Consider the following 19,211-nt stretch of genomic DNA (forward strand, 5'->3'; position numbering starts at 1 on the left):
TTTTCGTAGAAACAGGGTTTCCGTATGTTACCCAAGTAGTCTTCAACTCCTAGGCTCAAGTGATCCTCCCTAAGTGCTGAGGTTATAGGCATGAGCCACTGGTGCCAGCTATATTACCTTTTGAGTCTGGCTTCTTTCATTTAGTGAAATGTATTGGAGACGCTTCTGTCGTGTGTATGTTGTATCAGTTGGCTCTTTCTATGGTTGAGTAGCGTACGGTAGAATTTTAAAGTTATGGGAGTTTCTTTGGAGTTGTAAAGATACATATGCACATGTAAAAGGGCATGTTGTCAGACAGATTGTGGAACCTTGGGCCTGCCAGAGTTCCTGGAGAATTTCGGGGCATTTCAGGTTCAAAGGCAGTGGAGCAGGTCCAGTGCTCTCCACTGTTCTGGAGGAACAGGAGCCCATGCCCTGCAGCAGATTTCAAGGGCCACAGAGCTGTGTCGCAGGGGCTCTGAACCGTGCCACCGTCATCGGCCTCTGGTGTAGCAGGCACCACCCCACATCTGGAGCAGATATGAGTCCTGGCCCCAGCCTTCAGACAGTGAGCCAAAACTCAGAGACTCCTCATGCAAAATGAACATGATAGTGGTCACCAAGGTATTTGTTTACTCATCAGATATTTTTCGAGTGCCTAGTGCATCTTGGGTTCTATTCCAGGGGTGGGACAGACGACCATCACCTAGACTCTGGAGTTTCATTCTGATGCAGAGACAGACGGTGAACCAGATGCATGTGTGCACACACAGTGCTCTGGAAAGAAATACAGCAAGGAAGACAGCAGTCTGAGAGTAGGGCTAAGTAGGCTTCAGGTTGTCCAGAGGAGGCCTTGTGTAGGAACTCACACTGAAACAGGGGCCTGAAACAACGTGAGGGGTGAACCATATGCACAGGGACCCTAAAACAAGTGAGGGGGTGAACCACATGCACATATGGGGAAGCATTTTCCAGGCAGAGGAAAGAATAAATGCAAACTGCAGGGGAGCGGCTGGAATTGGAGCTGACGGAGGGAGAGATGAGGAGTGGGGGCCACCCCAGGAGCAAACTCTGTGTGTGTGTGTGTGTGTACCCATGTCCATGTGTGTAGGGCTAGTGAAGGGAGCTAGCTTTTCCTCTGAGCAACTGGGAAGATGCTGGAAAGTACTGAGTACAGGAGCATTCATTCATTCATTCATTCATCCACCCAATGAGCAACTTGCATTCTGCTCTTCAGGTGCTGGGGGTGGCAGTGAACACACAGATAGAATCTCCTGGCCCCATGAAGGCAAGACAGAAAAATAAACAGCCAGTCGCCTCATGGAAGGCATTAAGGGAAAAGTTAAACAGAAAAGCAAGTTGGGAGTAGTTAGGTTAGGACTGTGTGTGTACATGTGGAGGGAAGTATTTGACATTTTGAGTAGGGCCAGGGAGGGCCTTGCTCAGGGATGTAGTGTTGTATGAGAAAGATTTTTTAAAATTCGGTAAACTTTGTAAATGTAATTTACGTCTACCAAAGTACATAAATTGCCAGTGTATAGTTTGATGAATGTTAACGTGGTATATACACCCACCTAACAGCAGCCACACCAGCAACTCCCAGCAACCTGCTCCCACCCAGGCATTGAAGCCAACTGTGTTCTGACTGCCATCACCACGGATGACATCTGCCTGCCTTTGAACTTAATGTGAGTGGAACTGCACAGCACGCATCTTTGTGTCTGACCTCCTCCACCCCACCTGATGCGTCTGAGCTTCATCCATGTTTTGTAGGTGACAGGGTTTGAAGCCCCTTTGAGAGGCTTCCTGTGGCTGCTGCATGGAGAGCAGGTGGGGGTCGGAGGGTGCTGCAGTCTCCCACAGCATGTTAGCAAGGCAGGTCCTGATACATTCTGCAGATAGAGCAAACAGCGTTTCGTGATGGATTGGGTGTGGGATTTGAGAGGAAAGGAGTCAAGGCGAACTGCAGCCTTGTGGCCTTAGCTGGGAGCGGGGTGGGGTCAGCACTGTTGCAGCTGGGCAGCCCCGCGGGGCACAGCCGTGTAACGGGAGGCCGGGCTGTGGCATGGACAGGTCAAGCATGGTGTCTCCTGGACATGCAAGTGGAGGTGTGAGCAGGTGGTGGGATTTCTGAGTTGGCTTTCAGGGGAGTGGTCTGGCCTGGACAGGTGGTTTGGGAATCGTAGGTGTTCTGGTGTTATTTAAAGCAAGCCCTCAAGGAGTCAGGATGGAAAGAGAGGGAAAGCTTTTCCATTCAGAGGACTGGGGAGGAGGAGAGACTCGCAAGTGGGTGGAGGCAGGAAAAGATCCGGATGTGGGCAGCAGAGTAGGGAGGTTGTGAGCACGATGTGCGTGGAATGGGGGCTGTGTGAATGCCGAACAGGGTCGTTATCCACAGCGGTCAGGCTGCAGAAGACCGGTGCCACCTCCATCCCTGGTGTGCCCTCCAGGCCTGACATGCCGCTCGCAGAGCCATGGAGTGGCATTGGTGTAAATATTATGAGAAAAAGAAATGTCAGCCAAGGAGGTAAGAGCTGAAAAGCTCATTTGGGAACAAGACTAGGCCTAGGGAGGGGCTGCAGCTGCAGCTGAAACCCTGGAGGGATGAAGTGGGAGGACCGCCGGTCTCAGCAGATGGCTGTGAGGGTTGGAGGTGGCTTCCATATAAGTGAGAGTTGACCCCAGAAGAGAGGCGTTTGGGGCACTAGAGTCACTAACAAGTTGGCAGCTCCTGGGCATGCGGGCAGTCCCAGCACACCTGTACTTAGCCCAGAGAGCCTATCCATCCCCTCTCAGGGAGACACTCACTGTCGGGCTGAGCCTTGCCGTTGTGTGAGTCCTTCTCAAGTCAGCACTAAGTTTTGAAGACAAATAATGCTTCCCTTTGTGGGTTGAATTATGTCCCCGAAAATAGAAACACAGGAGTCCTAGTCCTCTGTGTCTCAGAATGTGCCCTTATTTGGAGATCGGGTTTTTACACAGGTAATTAAGGTAAAAGGAGGTCATCAGGGCTCTCATCCTATGGGACTGGTGACCTGTAAGAAGAGAGATTTGGACGGAAAGACAGTGTGCATGGAGGAACAATGAGGAGATGGAAGGAGAAGCCACAGTCTGCCAGCAAGGAGTGACCTGCAGCAGATCCTCTCTCCTGGTCCCAGAAGGAACCTGCCCTGCTGACACCTTGATCCTGGCCTTCCAGCCTCCTGAACTGAGGCAAGGCGTTTCCATTGTTTAGGCTGCCCCATCTGTGGGGCTTTGTTGTGGCTGCCTTAGGAAACCAGCACAGAAGCTGCCTTAAAAAGAATCACTGCTACTTCCTGTGATCATAGCAGACATTTACCCCTGTTTGATTCCAAGACTGAAGCAAATTCTGGCTGCCAGAGAATCTTCTGCTTTTGAACCCCCTCTGGATTAGCCTCTGGCTACATGGCCTGGGACCTGGATTCCTGGTTGATGGAGGTGGAGCGTGCTCCAGACCTGGCCTTAACTTAAAGCAAGCTTGTCTAACCCACAGCACATGCAGCCCAGCATGGCTTTGAATGCAGCCCAACACATCTTCGTATACTTTGTTAAAACATTATGAGGGTTTTTTTTTTTGCTATCAGCTATCGTTAGTGTTAGTATATTTTATGTGTGGCCCAAGACAATTACTCTTCTTCCAATGTGGCCCAGGGAAGCAAAAAGATGGGACACCCCTGAAAAGCCTTAAGCAAATGGAAGACATCTGCTTTCGCTGCCAAAGGATAATGCAATTTCTTTTCTAATTAGAGTGTTTTTTTTTTCTTTTTTACATCCCTCCCTTTAATTAAAAACTTTCCAGAGATTCAAGGTGACAAAGTAACCTTTTGTATGCATGGGAATAACTAATATTCAAGAGCTACTTCCTTGAAACTAGATGAAAAGATACAATAAACCTGGAGCCTTTACTTAGCATTTCTGTTTGCTCCTTTTCTGCTGGTTTTGGTGCAGAAACAAGCAGCCACTTAAGAGAAAGCAAGCCTCAGCTCCCTGTCACAGGGAGGGGACCTCACCTTCTCACTGTATCTGGTGGGGGTGGAGGTGCGGCATTTGGCCTCCCAGCCCCGCCGGGCTCACCGCTGCCAGGGCTGTGATGCTGGGAGGAGAGAAGGTCTGTGAAAGGCCTCAATTCAGCCGCCTGAGCGGCCTCTCTCCCCCTTCAGCTAAATATTCCTTTGGCCCCTGACAGTGGGCTTTTGTTGGGGGCTCTGGGGGCTGTCAGAGACAGAAAGTAGAAAGAGCTTTATGAAGGCGATATTGAAGGGAGTTGGGCTGGTACATTGACTCACTTGGGGGTTTAATACGTTTGCTGTAGAAGTGGAATTGAAGCAGGCCGGGCGCGGTGGCTCACGCTTGTAATCCCAGCACTTTGGGAGGCCGAGGCGGGCGGATCACGAGGTCAGGAGATCGAGACCACGGTGAAACCCCGTCTCTACTAAAAATACAAAAAAATTAGCCGGGCGTAGTGGCGGGCGCCTGTAGTCCCAGCTACTCGGAGAGGCTGAGACAGGAGAATGGCGTGAACCCGGGAGGCGGAGCTTGCAGTGAGCCGAGACTGCGCCACTGCACTCCAGCCTGGGCGACAGAGCGAGACTCCGTCTCAAAAAAAAAAAAAAAAAAAAAAAAAAGAAGTGGAATCGAAGCAAAGTTCAAATTGGTGAAACGGTTACTCCGTTTTCAAGTTGATGAGTTTTAACTCCCTATTTCCAAAGTAGAATTAAGCCAGCCCTTGAAGGAATATAAGACCAGAGGCTAGTATTTACTCAACTCAAAGTTAGAAATAATGAAAATAAAAAATTACAGACTGTTAAGACCATTACCAATTAGGTACTGGCAGACCACCTGGAATGCTGTTTGGTTTTCTAGCTGCAATTAAAACACAGGGTAAAGAGCATTCCCCGAAACAGTCTCAAGGCTCTTTGCTATTGACATAATTCTCCTGACCCAGGTCCCAGACTAATAATGGCCTTACCCTTTCAGGACTTCATACGCTTCTCCTTCCCAATTTTTAACTTTTCTTCCTTAACTGTTGCCTTCCTAGCATCATGGGTGTTTTCGATCTGATGTGTTGCCGAGCTGAGTAGTTGTTCTGGAGCACATGAGTGACATTTGCACGTGCAAGTGGGCCAGTGGGTGCACAGAGTTTGCTCGCAGTGTAGCTCATTGTGAAATCTGTCCTTGCCATTCATTCAGGGGGTGTCTGGTTTGCAGCACCGTCACCTTCTCAGGCTGTGCTTTTTCCCTGCCATGACTTCTGTTCTTTCACACATCCTGCAAATTATACCTTCACATGAGGACAACCAAATCCAAGAATGCCAAGCTCTGGTGAATAAAATACCCTTACTAATTAAAAAGAGGCTGCTTTGAAGTTGTCTGAACATTCTGAAGACTGCATCTAATTACGTCACGATAAGCATACTGATTCAGATCAACAGGTAAAGAGATGAATGGATGAAAAGTCTGAATAACAAAGCATGTTTAAAAGAAACACAAATCAAAACCAGAATAGCACCATGGACTCAAATCCAAGGGCATAGGTGAAACTTCATTAATAATGCTTGCTTAATGGTGTGACTGCTGTTAATGAGAGAATGATTGTGATACTAGACGTAGAGCCTGGGAATCAGAACAGATGTGGTTGCTACTTTGCAGATATAAATTTATCTTTTTTTTTGACATGGAGTCTCGCTCTGTCACCCAGGCTGGAGTGCAATGGCGCAATCTCGTCTCACTGAAACCTCCACATCCCAGATGCAAGAGATTCTCCTGCCTCAGCCTCCCAAGTAGCTGGGATTACAGGCACCTGCCACCACGCCTGGCTAATTTTTGTATTTTTAGTAGAGATGGGGTTTCACCATGTTGGCCAGGCGGCTGGTCTCAAACTCCTGACCTCAGGTGATCCACCTGCCTCGACCTCCCAAAGTGCTGGGATTACAGGCATGAGCCACCGCGCCCAGCCAATTTATCTTATCTTGTTGATGCCATAAATCAATATGTCACATCAGAGGTCTGTGTTGAAAGAAGGTTTTCAGAAGAGTTTTGTTTGATGGTTATATAATTTCTTTCTTTTTTTTTGAGACGGAGTCTTGCTCTGTCGCCTAGGCTGGAGTAGAGTGGCGTGATCTCAGCTCACTGCAAGCTCTGCCTCCCGGGTTCACACCATTCTCCTGCCTCAGCCTCCCGAGTAGCTGGGACTACAGGCGCCCACCACCACGCCCGGCTAATTTTTTGTATTTTTAGTAGAGACAGGGTTTCACTGTGTTAGCCAGGATGGTCTGGTGATCCACCTGCCTCGGCCTCCCAAAGTGATGGGATTACAGGCGTGAGCCACTGGGCCTGGCCTGGTTATATAATTTCTAATTCTTCAGAATCTGCACCTCCAGCTATTGCAGGCCTGATGTGACTCTGTAACAGCAACCAGGCATCATCCCTATCAACAGTGAACCCTTTCACTTTGGCCATTCTGTAGACACCAATTGGTTCAGCCTGGAATATACAAGACATTCATAAAGTGCTTCCAAGAATATGCTACAAATTCCTGCTTAAGAGCTGATGTCTCCATGCCAATGACAATTCCTGTAGGACTCAGCTAAAAAATCTAACATTTTCCAAAATGTTTTAATTTCTAAATATTTGCCAGCATGCTGTATAAATCATTGAATAACATATTAAATCCAGTGAATATGTGTCAGATTCTGTTCATAGAGTTAGGGTGCATAATTGGCTTTGAGGCCATTTACCAGGGATTGCACCATTAAGAATGTAAAGTATTGGCCAGGCACGGTGGCACGGTGGCTCATGCCTGTAATCCTAGCACTTTGGGAGGCTGAGGTGGGTCGATCATTTGAGGTCAGGAGTTTCGAGACCAGCCTGGCCAACATGGTGAAACCCCGCCTCTGTTAAAAATACAAAAATTAGCCGGGCATGGGGGTGGGCACCTGCAGTCCCAGCTACTCGGGAGGTGGAGGCAGGAGAATCGCTTGGACCCAGGAGGCAGAGGTTGCAGTGAGCTGAGATCCCACCACTGCACTCCAGCCTGGGCAACAAGAGCAAAACTGTCTCAAAAAAAAATGTATAAGTGTTTGGAGGTATAATGTTTTATGCAGTTCTACCTGTGAACCTTGGTTTTAAGGGATTGAACAAGGTGATGGAAATGTATAATTGTTCTTCAGTAAACTTTTTACTTTAGTTTTAGATTTATAGAAAAGTTGTGATGACAGTACATAGAACCCCCACACACCCCACACCCAGTTTCCCCTATTGTTAACATCTTACCTTGGCATGGTACATTTGCCCCATAATACGGGTGCATTATTCTTGGCTAACGTTCACACCATTCATTTTCCCTTAGTTTTTACCTAATATCCCTTTTCTGTTCCAGGGTCCTGACCAGGATACCAAGTTACATTTAGTCTTTGCTTCTAGAGTGTCGTGTGTGTTTTTGACATGGATAAAACTAGATATTGAATGTGTCATTTCATTATACCAGCCACACTTAAATTTTTGTTTTATATTAAATGTTTTCCTCTCTTTAAAAAGTATCAAAAAACTAAAAGAAGCTTATAAATCACTACTCCCCTACTCAGCTTCCCAAGGGTTGAGTTTCCCTCTGGCTTCACCTCACCATCTGTGATGTTTTTACAGTGAAAATGACCCAGGTCCAGCAGAGAAAAGTCAGGGCACTGTGCCTGTCATATGGATGACATTCTTGATGGTCATGTAGGGCACACTTACGAGCATTTTACCCAAACGAAGGATGTGCGATTTGGCTAGAGTAGTGTCCTCATTTTCAGGAGAAAAATATATTGAAGCCCTGAAGAGTAAGGACAGATGAATCTCCTCTCAGAATGTCTTTTCTGATGGCCCAGAAGGCCACGTGGCCTCTCTCTTGCTCCTCCAGCAACTAACGAGGACAGGGACGTTGCTTGGTGAGCTCGTCATCTAGCTGGGGTGCAAGGGTGCCTGCACCAGGTGAAAACCGAACAGGCCTTTATGTAAAGAACGACTCAGGACAGGCACCGAGGAGATGTTGCAGGGCGCACGACCATGATCAGTCACCAGCCATATTGGGTTGGCAGTCACCACTGAGGCAGGTTGTGGTGTTGTGAGGTTGTCACAAAGTCATTCGGTCAGGAACAATGATAGCCCGTTAGGTGCAGAAGCACATGCTCAGCACGTGTACCCATTGCAACATCCGTTGTGGTGGCCCCTAAACTGGCCAAGTTGAAAGCGTTCCCTGATCCTCTGAGTCGCCAGCCATTCCTCCTGGCTTGTGTGCAGCAGGAGTGGGGGCATGTGCAGGTCTCCCCACCAGGCCAGCCTGGCTGCTCCTAAATTGCCCCACCTTGGGAGCAGCAATCCTAGTAGCTCTGGCATTTTGGGGTAGTTCCTCCCTTTCATACTTCAGTCATCTCTGCAGCCTCATGTATGTTCTCCACATCCCCTTCTCCTTGTGGAGCCAGACCCCCCGAGTCTGGGAAGTGGTCTGAGTGAGCCTTATTAATGGCCTTGTTTATTAATCCCATGGTACAGCATGCTTTCTTCTTTTTTTTCTTTTTGCTACTACAGGGCATGCATTTTGAAAAGTATAATTATAAAATTGATGCTTGTTCAGAATACTGCATATTATATGATTTCATTTATAGAAAATGTCCAGAATAGGTAAATCCATAGAGACAGCAGATTCGTGGTTACCAGGGGCTGAAGGAGACAGGATAGAGTTGGCGGTGGGATGACTGCTAATGGGAATGAGGTTTTTTGGGGAGATGATGAAATGTTCTGGAATTTCATAGTGGTGATCGTTGCACAACCTTGAGAATGTACTGAAAACCACTCAATTGCACACTTTAAAATGGTGAATTTTATAGTGTGTGAATTATATCTCACACACCATTAAAAAATTGATACTTGTTCACAGTAGAGCCATTTAAATTGAAATAAAAGAAATTTAAATTACCTATAATTCCAGATAAATAATAATAACATTTTGATGATGATGATGATGATGATGGTGTGTGTGTGTGTGTGTGTGGCAGTTTTGTTGTTATTGTTTCCATGTTTCGTTTATTTTGGAGGAAAGGTGGTATTCTTAGCTCTTTTTACGGGTTAGGAGAAACCCTATTGGGTTCTGCTGAAAACACTGAGCCCTGTTTTCACTTGTACCCATCCTACAAGTTCACATACTTCCTGTCACATTTTGCTTATCAACTTTAGAAGGCTGCAGTATCTGGAGTGAGCCCAAACTATGTAGTATAGGAAGATGACACTTTAAAATTTCAAAATATAAATGGTGTCTTAGTTTCTCAGATTAGCAATAACAACCTAGTTTTGTTGAAACTTAAAGTGTCAGTTCTAAAGATCTCGTGATTGGACATGCTGAGTTTATTAACCACATTTGACTGGCAGGGGAAGTGAAACTTCCACGTGTGAAAATGCCTCCATTTCTGAATTAGAAGCTGACTTGGGAAGAGCTAGGACTCTTTTCCACAGGGAAATTGGGCTAGTGAAGCTTATTTTTCTTTGGGGTATGTATTTATTTGAGTGTTTCACACCATTTGTCAATTTCTAAGCAGTTAATAATTTTTATGTCTCTTTTCGATGTATGTATATAGTGCAAGTATGTTTGATTTCATGTGGTCTCTCTACATTTAAACAGTGCTGAGTGATGGTGTGTGTAATGTGCTGATTTAAAATTTCAAATCCAAACTGAAGTCTTTAATACTTCAGCAGAAGTCCATGGACTGCCTTGCATAGCTGATGCCAGCCTCTGTTCTGTAGCAGGAGGTGCTTCTGTCTCGGTTTCCATGATGGGACCACTCGTCCTCCCCCAGGGGTGCAGCACTGGCTGGCCCCATGTGGTTTACCTATTGTTGAGGAAGAGTAAAATACATGCAACTGTTAACCCAAGGAAGAATGGTAGGATTGCCCCGGGAGAGGTGTACGGTTTGTAGGGAGACTTAGAGAATAGAAACTTTTCTTCTAAATGGCTGGTCATGGACATTTTATGAAAGATGGCTCAGGGCTTGGCTTTTGGGGACGGGTAAATTTGGACTAGAAATGATAGGAAGAATGGAAGTGAAAAGCCACAGCGCCCATTTATGTCCTTTACATTGTGGGGTGGGTACTTGGCCGCTGCCAGTGGGTGTGGGAATGGGGAGGGGAATGAGCTGCTTAAGAAATTCTCCAACTCTGAATTTATTACCCAATTACCAGGACCTCCATCTGGAGGGCAGCCTGCGGCATCTGGCTACAGAAGTGTTTGAGTTTGCCAGCCAGTGCTTTGGTTTCTTTCTCTCCCTCTCCCTCCCGCTCTCTGTCCCTCTCTGGATGAAGCCCAGGCTCCACTGACTTATTTCCGTACCTATGTTGCAAAGCCCCCACATTTGCTATTCTTGGGATAAGCTTCAAAATCACTTTTACTGTTACATCATATCTTTATATCACTATAGAATCCCTCTAGAGGTTATCATAATGTCTTATCCCTCTGTGTTTTCTACAAGTACTGGGTAGTTTTGCTAGAATGCCATTGTCTTTGCATAAGAAGCAAATTAAAGGCTCCAGAAAGGAAAACTTGTTTAATATGTATCCTGGTTTCTTTTTCCCAGGTGAAGTGGAGGTTCCGGATCCGAACGACCCTTTAGGACCCCTTGATGGGCAGGACGGCCCGATTCCAACTCTGAAAGGTGAGCTGGGACATGCAGGTGCTCTCCGTGTTCTCGGAATGCCCTGTGCTGAGGCTTATCTTGCACTGCCATTGCCTGAAGGAAGGCGCTAGGGGTCCTCTGGCCCCTTGCTGCCCCCTGGTGGTGGGTATGGTGGAATGCCACCTTGATTCCTGTGTTTCTTGACTTGGAGGGCGTTGAGGGCCTGTTGGGGCCACAGGTGGGAGGTGACGCGCAGGGAGGCGTGGGCGGACAGATGGCGGCCTGGCAGATGGGGAAAGGGCCTGAGAGGAGCCTCAGGAGCTGGATTCCTGTTGCATGTGACTCCAGAGGTGTGTGTACGTCTCAGTGGGCAGACGGCCCTCCTCCTCACAGCCACCTGGAATTCTGTCTTGTGGCTTCAGCTCTTCCCCTGGGCCTGTAGTTAGAGCCATGCTCACTTGGCACACTTCGCTGGAATGCACCATAGATTTGTAGGGTGAATAGAACAAGTTTCCTCCGGATGCAGACCTGTGGCTTGAGGAACTGATGCGTTTGCTAATGCATATAGTGTTACCTCATAGCCACAGATAGTCTGTCTCAGTCAGCTCGGGCTGCCTTAGCAAGTACCACAGACCGGGCAGCTGAAACAACACACACTTCCTAGTTCTGGAGGCTGGAGTTCCAAGATCAAGGTGCCAGCACAGTTGGGTTCTGGAGAGGACCCTCCTCCTCGCTTGCAGGCAGCCGCTGCCTTGCTGTGTCCTCATACGGTGGAGAGAGAGAGGTCTGTTTGATACTCTTCTCGTAAGGTCACTATTCCCGTCATGGAGGCCCCACCGAAACCAACCCAATAGTCCTATAGGCGGTTCTTTGGGATAAACAGAGAAATTGACCCTTCTGGTCTTAAAGTTTGAAACTTGCATTTGTTTTATCTTGAGTTCCTTCTTCAGGAAAAGGATGCCCAGGAAAAAGTATCGAATCATGCTTCTCCAGGCCCTCCTTCATCATGTCTGCTTCCTTACCCCTCCTTAGTTCCTGTTCTCTCACACATAGTTACATTTCTTCTCTGATGTATAAACCCCAAATTTTAGTCCCTTGAGGAGATGGATTTGAGACTGAGTTCTCATCTCCTTGGCTGCAGCACCCGATTAAACCAAATAAAGTCCTTTTCCTTGGCACTGCTTGTTGTTTCAGTGATTGGCTTTCTGTGTGGGGAGCAGGAGGACCTAGACCGAATCCCAGTGTTTTCATAACAAAACCCCCTCATGACCTCATCTAATCCTGATTACCTTCCAAAGGCCTCACCTGCAAATATCATCACATTGAGGGATAGAGCTTCAACTTACGGGTTTGGGGGGCACCACTGCTCAGTCCATAACGATCAACTGCCAGAACAGCCACTTTATTTCTGTCCAATCTACAGAGTGACTCTGTACAGCTTCCACATGGAGGTCAGTTGTTTAAAACCAAGAGCAGGTGGAGCTCTGCCCAGCATGCAGGGTAGCAGTGAGGCTGGTGCCTGGTGCTGGGGGGTTTCCTTAAGAGGATTCCATCCGTTGTAGGATGTTAAATGTAGTAAACGCATGCTCTGAAAGCTTGTTTAGCACACTGGCCTTGGGGACCACATTTCCTTAGGAAGAAAAATAGTTTTTGATGGTTAGATTGTCAACTTCTTTCTCAAAAGCCTGACTTAACCCACAGTGAAGACAAACCACAGATACTTACTGATTGCCCCCATAGCTGGCTCTGCACGAGATCCTAGGACGTGTTGGCTGAACTGTGCTCTCTGCTGTGTGGATTTTACAGGTCTGGGGAGAGGCAAACTGTCAGGTCATGATAAAATTCTGAGTTGTGGCAAGTGGCCTGAAGGAAGAGATCAGGTTTTGGGAGGGTAGAAGAGGAACAGATCTGTTGATTTGGGCACAGATGGTAGTGCTGAGATCTGAAGAGTGGACACTGGCCAAGAGAAAACGGGAGGGAAGTGTGTGCGAAGCCCAGTGGGGGCCCTGGGTCAAGCAGGACTTGGTGTCATGGTGGTACCGCAGGGCCGATGCCTGGCTTATGGGCTGGGGCAAGGTGGAGGTCAGAGTCAGCCGGGGCTAAACCCATGAATCTCAATAGGGCAGCCGGAAGGCTCCGGAAATTCAAGTCAGTTAGAATAAATAAAATTACGATTTCAGTTCCTTGGTTGTGCTAGCTACATTTCAATTTGGCAAGAGGCTCCCACTATGGGTAGCACAGATCTAAAATGTTCCAGTATCACAGAAAGTTCATGGGGCAGCCCTGGGCTATGCCCTGCACAGCACTTTAGGTCCCGGAATTTGTGTTAAATTGTCAGTTGTTGAGGGCGTCTGGTGTGGGGGGTGGTACAGTCCGACTCACTCTGTGAAAAAAATCACACGGCAGCTGTGAAGCACTGTTCAAGGAGAAGCAGAAGATGCAGTTGAGGGGGAGGGGGCGAGTGACGAGAAGCAGACAGGCCATATTAACGGCTGAGAATCCAACTTGAGTCATTCCATAGACTCCGATATTTCCTTGGGAAAATGTATTGCAGTCCTTTGTTTCAGATGCGCTGCAAACCTCTCACCCGGGGGCTTCCTTGTGGGCCTGGGGCGGGGCTGTGCCAAGACTCCTGGAGCAGGGGGCTGCAGGGGGCCTGGGACTGCATGTAGAATGGGAGCTGTTCTTTAAGTGGAGTGATCACAAATAACCCTGCGAGGCAGAAGCAGCTGCATATTCATGATGCACTTAGGAAGATGCATTTGCTTATCAAGGTGAAAAAATGACCATCGGATGAAATTTAACAGAAAATTTTATTCCCTGGATGCTGCAAGCTCCCAGCATTTATAAGTCAAATTCAGTGCCCTAAGGTAGGATTCTCTCAGTTCCGTTTCTGGAAGTGGAGCAACTTCTCAAGCGTAGAATAGAATGCTTTCTACTGTGCTTTTCGTTTGTTGGGATTTGATAACCTCTTGACTTTTTTGTTGTTGTTGTTAACCCACAAGTGATTGGGTTAAAAACCATGTGTGTTCACTGCGTTCCCATGACCGAAAGGCGTTGATTGATTACAGAGTTTGGAAGTTTGCCTTGGACCTGTCCAGAGCACAGAAACACTGACGGTGGCCCATCAAGTGGGCACGTCTGTACATACATGCATGTTTATGAAAGGGTAGTACAAAAGGAAAGCAAAGAAACACAGAAGGCCGGGCTGTGTTTCTTTGCAGGAGCAGGATAGTGTAGTATAGTACCGCAGTTCTGAGCCTAGGTTTGCAAGAGGATGGGCCTGGATAAATGGTGGCTTCACCCTTCCCCCTGGGGTCAGGGCCTTGGGCATGGCACTGCTCTCAGCACAGTTTCAAGATGGGAGCACCCCCAGTGTAGGCGGGATGAAAGGGCTTGCTCAGTTCACTGCAAGCACCTAGAAGCAGTAGCTGATGCTGGTGCCATTTGTTAGCATCACAATCGTGATGATTGGTGGAGCCATCAGCACTCTTAGTGGGACAGGATCTGTAGTGAACTGCCCCCCAAAAGTCTCAGGGTAGGGGCCCCAATCTTTCCCTTGCTCATGAATTATTTGGTCCTGTAGTGTGATTTTACTTCCTTTTGATTTCTTGCTCTTGCACAAATGGAGACTCACTCCACCCGTCCTTCTACTCTTGCCCCTTCCTTATATGATTAGTAATAGAAGGAGTCAGCCTGGCAAAGCCAGACTCATTCTTCCTGCACGTTTTTGCTCATAGAGCTTCTGGGAATGTCACACTTGGCCACATTTGGCCTAATCACATGTATAATCATAGTTGAATGTACTATATTAGCTATTTATTTAACCCAGTCATCAGTCATGATGTATAAGCATCTGCAAAATCACTGGCAGGTGACATTGGCCTGTGGACCAGTTCGTTAGTGATATGACAGCTCTACTTTTGGCCAAGCAAAAGCGAATCTAAGAATTAGCTGGAAAAAGTCTTTTGTTCAGATGTCCTGGGTCAGTGTTTGGCATGAAGCTTATATTTGGTAGATGGTATCAAGAGGGGGAGAGAGACAGAGAGAGAGAAGAGAGAGAGAGAGACATTCTCAGAGCAAAAAGCCTATATAGAGAAAATGAACACTAAGGATGTTGTGATTTACAGATGAAAAGGTTGCCTTCAGTTTTCATATGCCAAAGTATTGTCATTGTTTAAGACTGCAGGCAACTGTAGGACTTAGTTATAACCGGGTTAACATGTGAGTGAATATTTAACAGAGCTTTGTCTTCGTTGTTACATTAGACGTCCAGTAGACATACATACATACATGTTTTAGAATTATCATTCTATTACTTACAGAGGCTTATATCTGACCTAGAAACCACATGCTCTTTTGTTCCAAGGCTGTGTTTTAAATGCACATGGAATACAGCTTGTGTTTTGTAAGATCAGTACTTTGGAATGTTTGTGGGAAGTGGATAATTTCTGAAGGCCGGGGTGGGGTGGTGTGGGCTCGCCCATCTGCTGGCCTCCTGTTCTGGCCCAGCCAAAATAGACCCGGTGAGCTGTGTCTCTCGTCTTCAGAGAAGAGCTGCTTCTCGTCCACACTACAGCCAGCAGGGGAATTCCTGACTTTGCCCATGTGTGGATGTGTTGCAATTATAGGTGATCTAAAGTGGATTCTAAATAACAGGGTAGTGAAACCAGTGCCTTGGTTACTAGGCTGTTCCCTGCTATTTGTGACATGTCAGGCTGTGGTGCTGAACTAAAATTTCCTTGGAAAGAGAAAACAAAGCAGTCAGCAGAGCTCCCTGAGCTGACACGGAGACCGTGCCTATTGGTCTCTGTTTACCAAGCATCAGTTTCCCAGTTCATGTAGGTCATATTGGCTGAATTATTGTGTGTGTTTCTGGTATATTCTGGAACTCCTGGCGTGCGTGCCTGTGTGTATGTATGATGGTTTGTTAGGTTTAACATAGATTGAGGGTCTCCAAGGCTAAATGGGTACAAAATGAAAATAGGATCATCCTGCAAACATAGTCAGCATAAAGTCTGTTAGGCCTGTGATTCACAACTTGGGCTCAGCATCAGGATGCGCCATGCAACTCTGCTAGCTGTGTGTCCTCTGGCCAGGGACCCCACAGAAAGTTACTTTTCAGGCTCCAGTTTCTGAATCTACAGAATGGGCACGATGAATGTTAGTTGTTCTGAGCGTGCACAGAGATGGCAGTTGTGCGTCAGCTGCTGGGTGCACGCCTGGTTCCAGGAGGCAATAACGTTGTGCCTGGGCTTGTTGTTCCCTTAGAATAGGGAAGACACTCCCTGGAGTGGGTGTGCTCCAGGTGCCCAGACCAGAATGTGAGAGGCACCCTGCCCCCACCCATACCAAGTGAGCCTGGGGTGGGCCCCCGTGCTGACCGCCAGCAGGCGAGCCAGGGTAAAGATTACGAGGAATGTCCTCCTGTCAGGTGATTGTAGCCTGTCCTCAGAATTCTTTTCATCTTGAGAACGTAAAGATTGAACACAGAGGTGACGCTGAGGTTTACCAGATACCCACAAGGGGCACTCAAGCTCAAATAAGGATGCACAGGGGAGCATGGTGCAGTCCCCAGGGCCACCATGCGGGCATTCCCCTGCAGCATACTGCTCTGTTATTCCTTAATAATTTCCCTGCAAAGGGAGAAAGGGCAGGGTCTAGACACATAGAACAATAAAGAGAAAATAATGTGAAGAGTACGGTGCAGCAGAAATGCACATGGAACTGCTGGTGGTCTGGATGTCCAAGGCAGTACTTGGATGGGCACGGGGGGTTTCTGGGAGGATGTGGTCCCTGAACTGAGGCTTCTTGCATTCAGCAAGTATTTACCGAAGCCCACAGCATGCTGGGTGCTCAGTCTCTGAAAACATTTCAGTATGAGGCAGTGTGGTCTCTGCCTTCCCTGGGCTCTCTGAGTGTCTTTCTAAGTGGGAGAGGCAAGCGTGGGAACCACAGGAGGACCTCAGATCATGAAGGTGCTGGAGGGGGGTGGGGCCGGGACGAGAGTGAGCGGTGCTGGCTGTTGCTGATGGGGTGGTCAGGAGGCTGAGCCCCACAGAGGGGATGTAGGGGCAATGGCTGGCAAAGGCCCCACAGCTCAGGGTGCTCCAGGCAGGAGGCGGGCGTGGGAGAGGAAGGGAACGTAGGGTCCCACTCAGAGCACCAAGGCTATGGTCTTACGGTGGGCGCCCAGGGTCAGACTCGGGTTTCATTCTGGCCACTTTGGCTGTTATGTAGCCAAGGGCAGGAGCCAAGGGCAGCAGCTCAGGGAACCCCCAGGGCAGCTCTGAAGGTGCTGATATGCTTAAGGGGCACAGGTAGGGAGATGACCAGGCCTCTACCAAGGAGGCCAGGGTGGGCTCCATGCTCATCGTGGGGCATCTCAGCCCCGCGGGTGTTGACTGGAGCTAGAAACTCATTTTACAAGGACACGGGAGGCTTGCACTGAGCCCAGTGTCCACATCCACGTCCACCGTGGGCTGGGGATTGCTGGGGGTACATTTTATGTGGCGCAAAGAGAAGCTCCAGGGTGACATGGGGAGGGAGCAGCTGTCGAGCATTAGGACTTGGTGGAGGGAAGCCTCCAGGCAGGTCATTCTTAGGTTCCAAGTCAGCAGCCAGTTCAGACCCTGCCAGTCTTGTCTGCCCCTGCCCGGCCCACAGCCACGCAATCCCAAGCAAACCTTTCCCTAAGACGTTTTCTAACGTCCATTGGACAAAACAAACATGAGATTTCCAGGTTCTGAGCCTTGCACCACTCTGGAGACTGAAGGCCATGTTCGAGGCACCTTCGATCCAAGTAGGGGACCCTTTATCCTCCCATTGGCTGTGAGTCTGCAATGCCTGTTGGGGTGTCTGGATCTGGAGCCACTGAATGGTCTTGAAAGAAAACTCTATCCCACAAATAGGAGATTTCAAAGTGTGCACCGCTGGTTATCCGGGGCAGAGTTTGGGCCGGGCATTTGAGACTGTCTGGACTGTCTGGAGACCCACAGCAGCTTCCTGCCATCGGCGAGGCTGATTTCTGCCTCCGAGCCTTCCCTGCAGTCCTCGATCAGCCCCTCCCTCTCTTTCTCCCGGGGGTAGCATTCTGACAAACTGCGCCCAGTGGGGTGGCGTCCCTATGGTGGGGGGCTGTTTCCCTCATCTGACTGGTATTGTCAGTGGCCATTGTTCATCCTCCTGTGGGTGACACACACGGACAGCAGTGATTCTTTCTGAGCTTGCTGGGTTTGAGACCATACTGCAAAGGGCTGTGCCACCACCTGTCTGTCTCTGTCTGTCCCCCGGGGTATGCACACACCCATGTCTCTGTCTCTTTGGGTGGGTGTGGATGTCACCTGTGTGTAGGTCTGAGCTTTAGTTTCTTGGGCTGTCTCCTTCCTTCTACAGCCATTCTTCTTTCTTCTTCAATTCCTCTACCCTAGCAAAGGACCTCAAGACGAGGGTACCTTAAGACATCAGAATGTTTTCTCTCAGCTCTGGAGGCTGGAAGTCTGAAATCAAGGTTTGCTGGCAGAGTCGGTTCCTTCTGAAGGCTCTGGGGACAGTCTGTGCCATGCTTCCGTCTGAGCTCCAGGCATTGCTGGCAACCCTTGGTGCCCATGGTGCTCTGTGGCTGTGGCAGTGTCACTCCATCTCTGCTCTTTCTTCCCTCTAGGTCCGTGTCTGAAATTCCCTCTTACTATAAGGACAGTGTCGTTGGATTAGGGCCCTCTCTAATCAAGGAGAACTCCTCTTAACTTTGTTACATCTGCAGTTGACCCTATTTCCAAATAAAGTGACACTCACGGGTTGCGGGGGTGAGGACTTAAGTATGAGTGGCCGGGGGACACGGGTCACCCCACCAGACTCTTGGTTTCTCCAAAGGTACAAACACTCTTAGGTGGTTTTCTTCATCTTGCAAGTCCCCATGCTTCTTGTTTTCCCCGTTTTATCTGACTCCCATCCTTCCTGATGCTGCCCCGGGTTTTCTGCACCACTCAACAGCTCAGTGGGAAAGCCTGAGTGGAGTGGCCACTGTTTCACACCCGCAACGGATTTATTAACCTGAAAGTATCTTCCTTTGGGAGGAGCAGCTTTATGTCCTTCCTGCAGCTCTCAGGATTTCCATTCCACGTGCCCTACCGGGAAATTTGTTTTATTTCCCACTAATCAAAGCTCCGTGACCTCATGATCTCTAATACATAAAGTTTTCTTGATCTTCCCGGACTGATCAGTGTGACCTGGTAAAAGCAGATCCTCAGTGCCTGAGTAATTTGACCAAGTTGGTGAATACTTGGATGATTGGCTGGATTTAAAAATCATAAGTCGGGCCGGGCGCAGTGGCTCACGCCTGTAATCCCAGCACTTTGGGAGGCCGAGGCGGGTGGATCACGAGGTCAGGAGATCGAGACCATCCTGGCTAACACGGTGAAACCCCGTCTCTACTAAAAATACAAAAAATTAGCCGGGCGAGGTGGCGGGCGCCTGTAGTCCCAGCTACGCGGGAGGCTGAGGCAGGAGAATGGCGTGAACCCCTGGGGGGCGGAGCCTGCAGTGAGCCGAGATCGCGCCACTGCACTCCAG

The 19,211-nt window shown here is 48.4% G+C and overlaps 1 protein-coding gene across 1 annotated transcript in view; it reads left to right on the forward strand.

The window, feature by feature from the left end:
- Window positions 1-2,325: 2,325 nt before the first annotated feature.
- Window positions 2,326-19,211, forward strand: part of LOC116464062 (tyrosine-protein kinase transmembrane receptor ROR2-like) — a 28,272-nt gene continuing 11,386 nt past the window's right edge. Inside the window, exons 1-2 of the mRNA XM_032147346.1 lie at window positions 2,326-2,506; window positions 10,602-10,679. Coding sequence (XP_032003237.1) covers window positions 2,326-2,506; window positions 10,602-10,679 — 259 coding nt within the window. The remainder of the gene's footprint in view (window positions 2,507-10,601; window positions 10,680-19,211) is intronic.

This window comes from Hylobates moloch, unplaced genomic scaffold (assembly GCF_009828535.3).
Source record: "Hylobates moloch isolate HMO894 unplaced genomic scaffold, HMol_V3 SCAFFOLD_153, whole genome shotgun sequence".
Classification (NCBI taxonomy): domain Eukaryota; kingdom Metazoa; phylum Chordata; class Mammalia; order Primates; family Hylobatidae; genus Hylobates; species Hylobates moloch.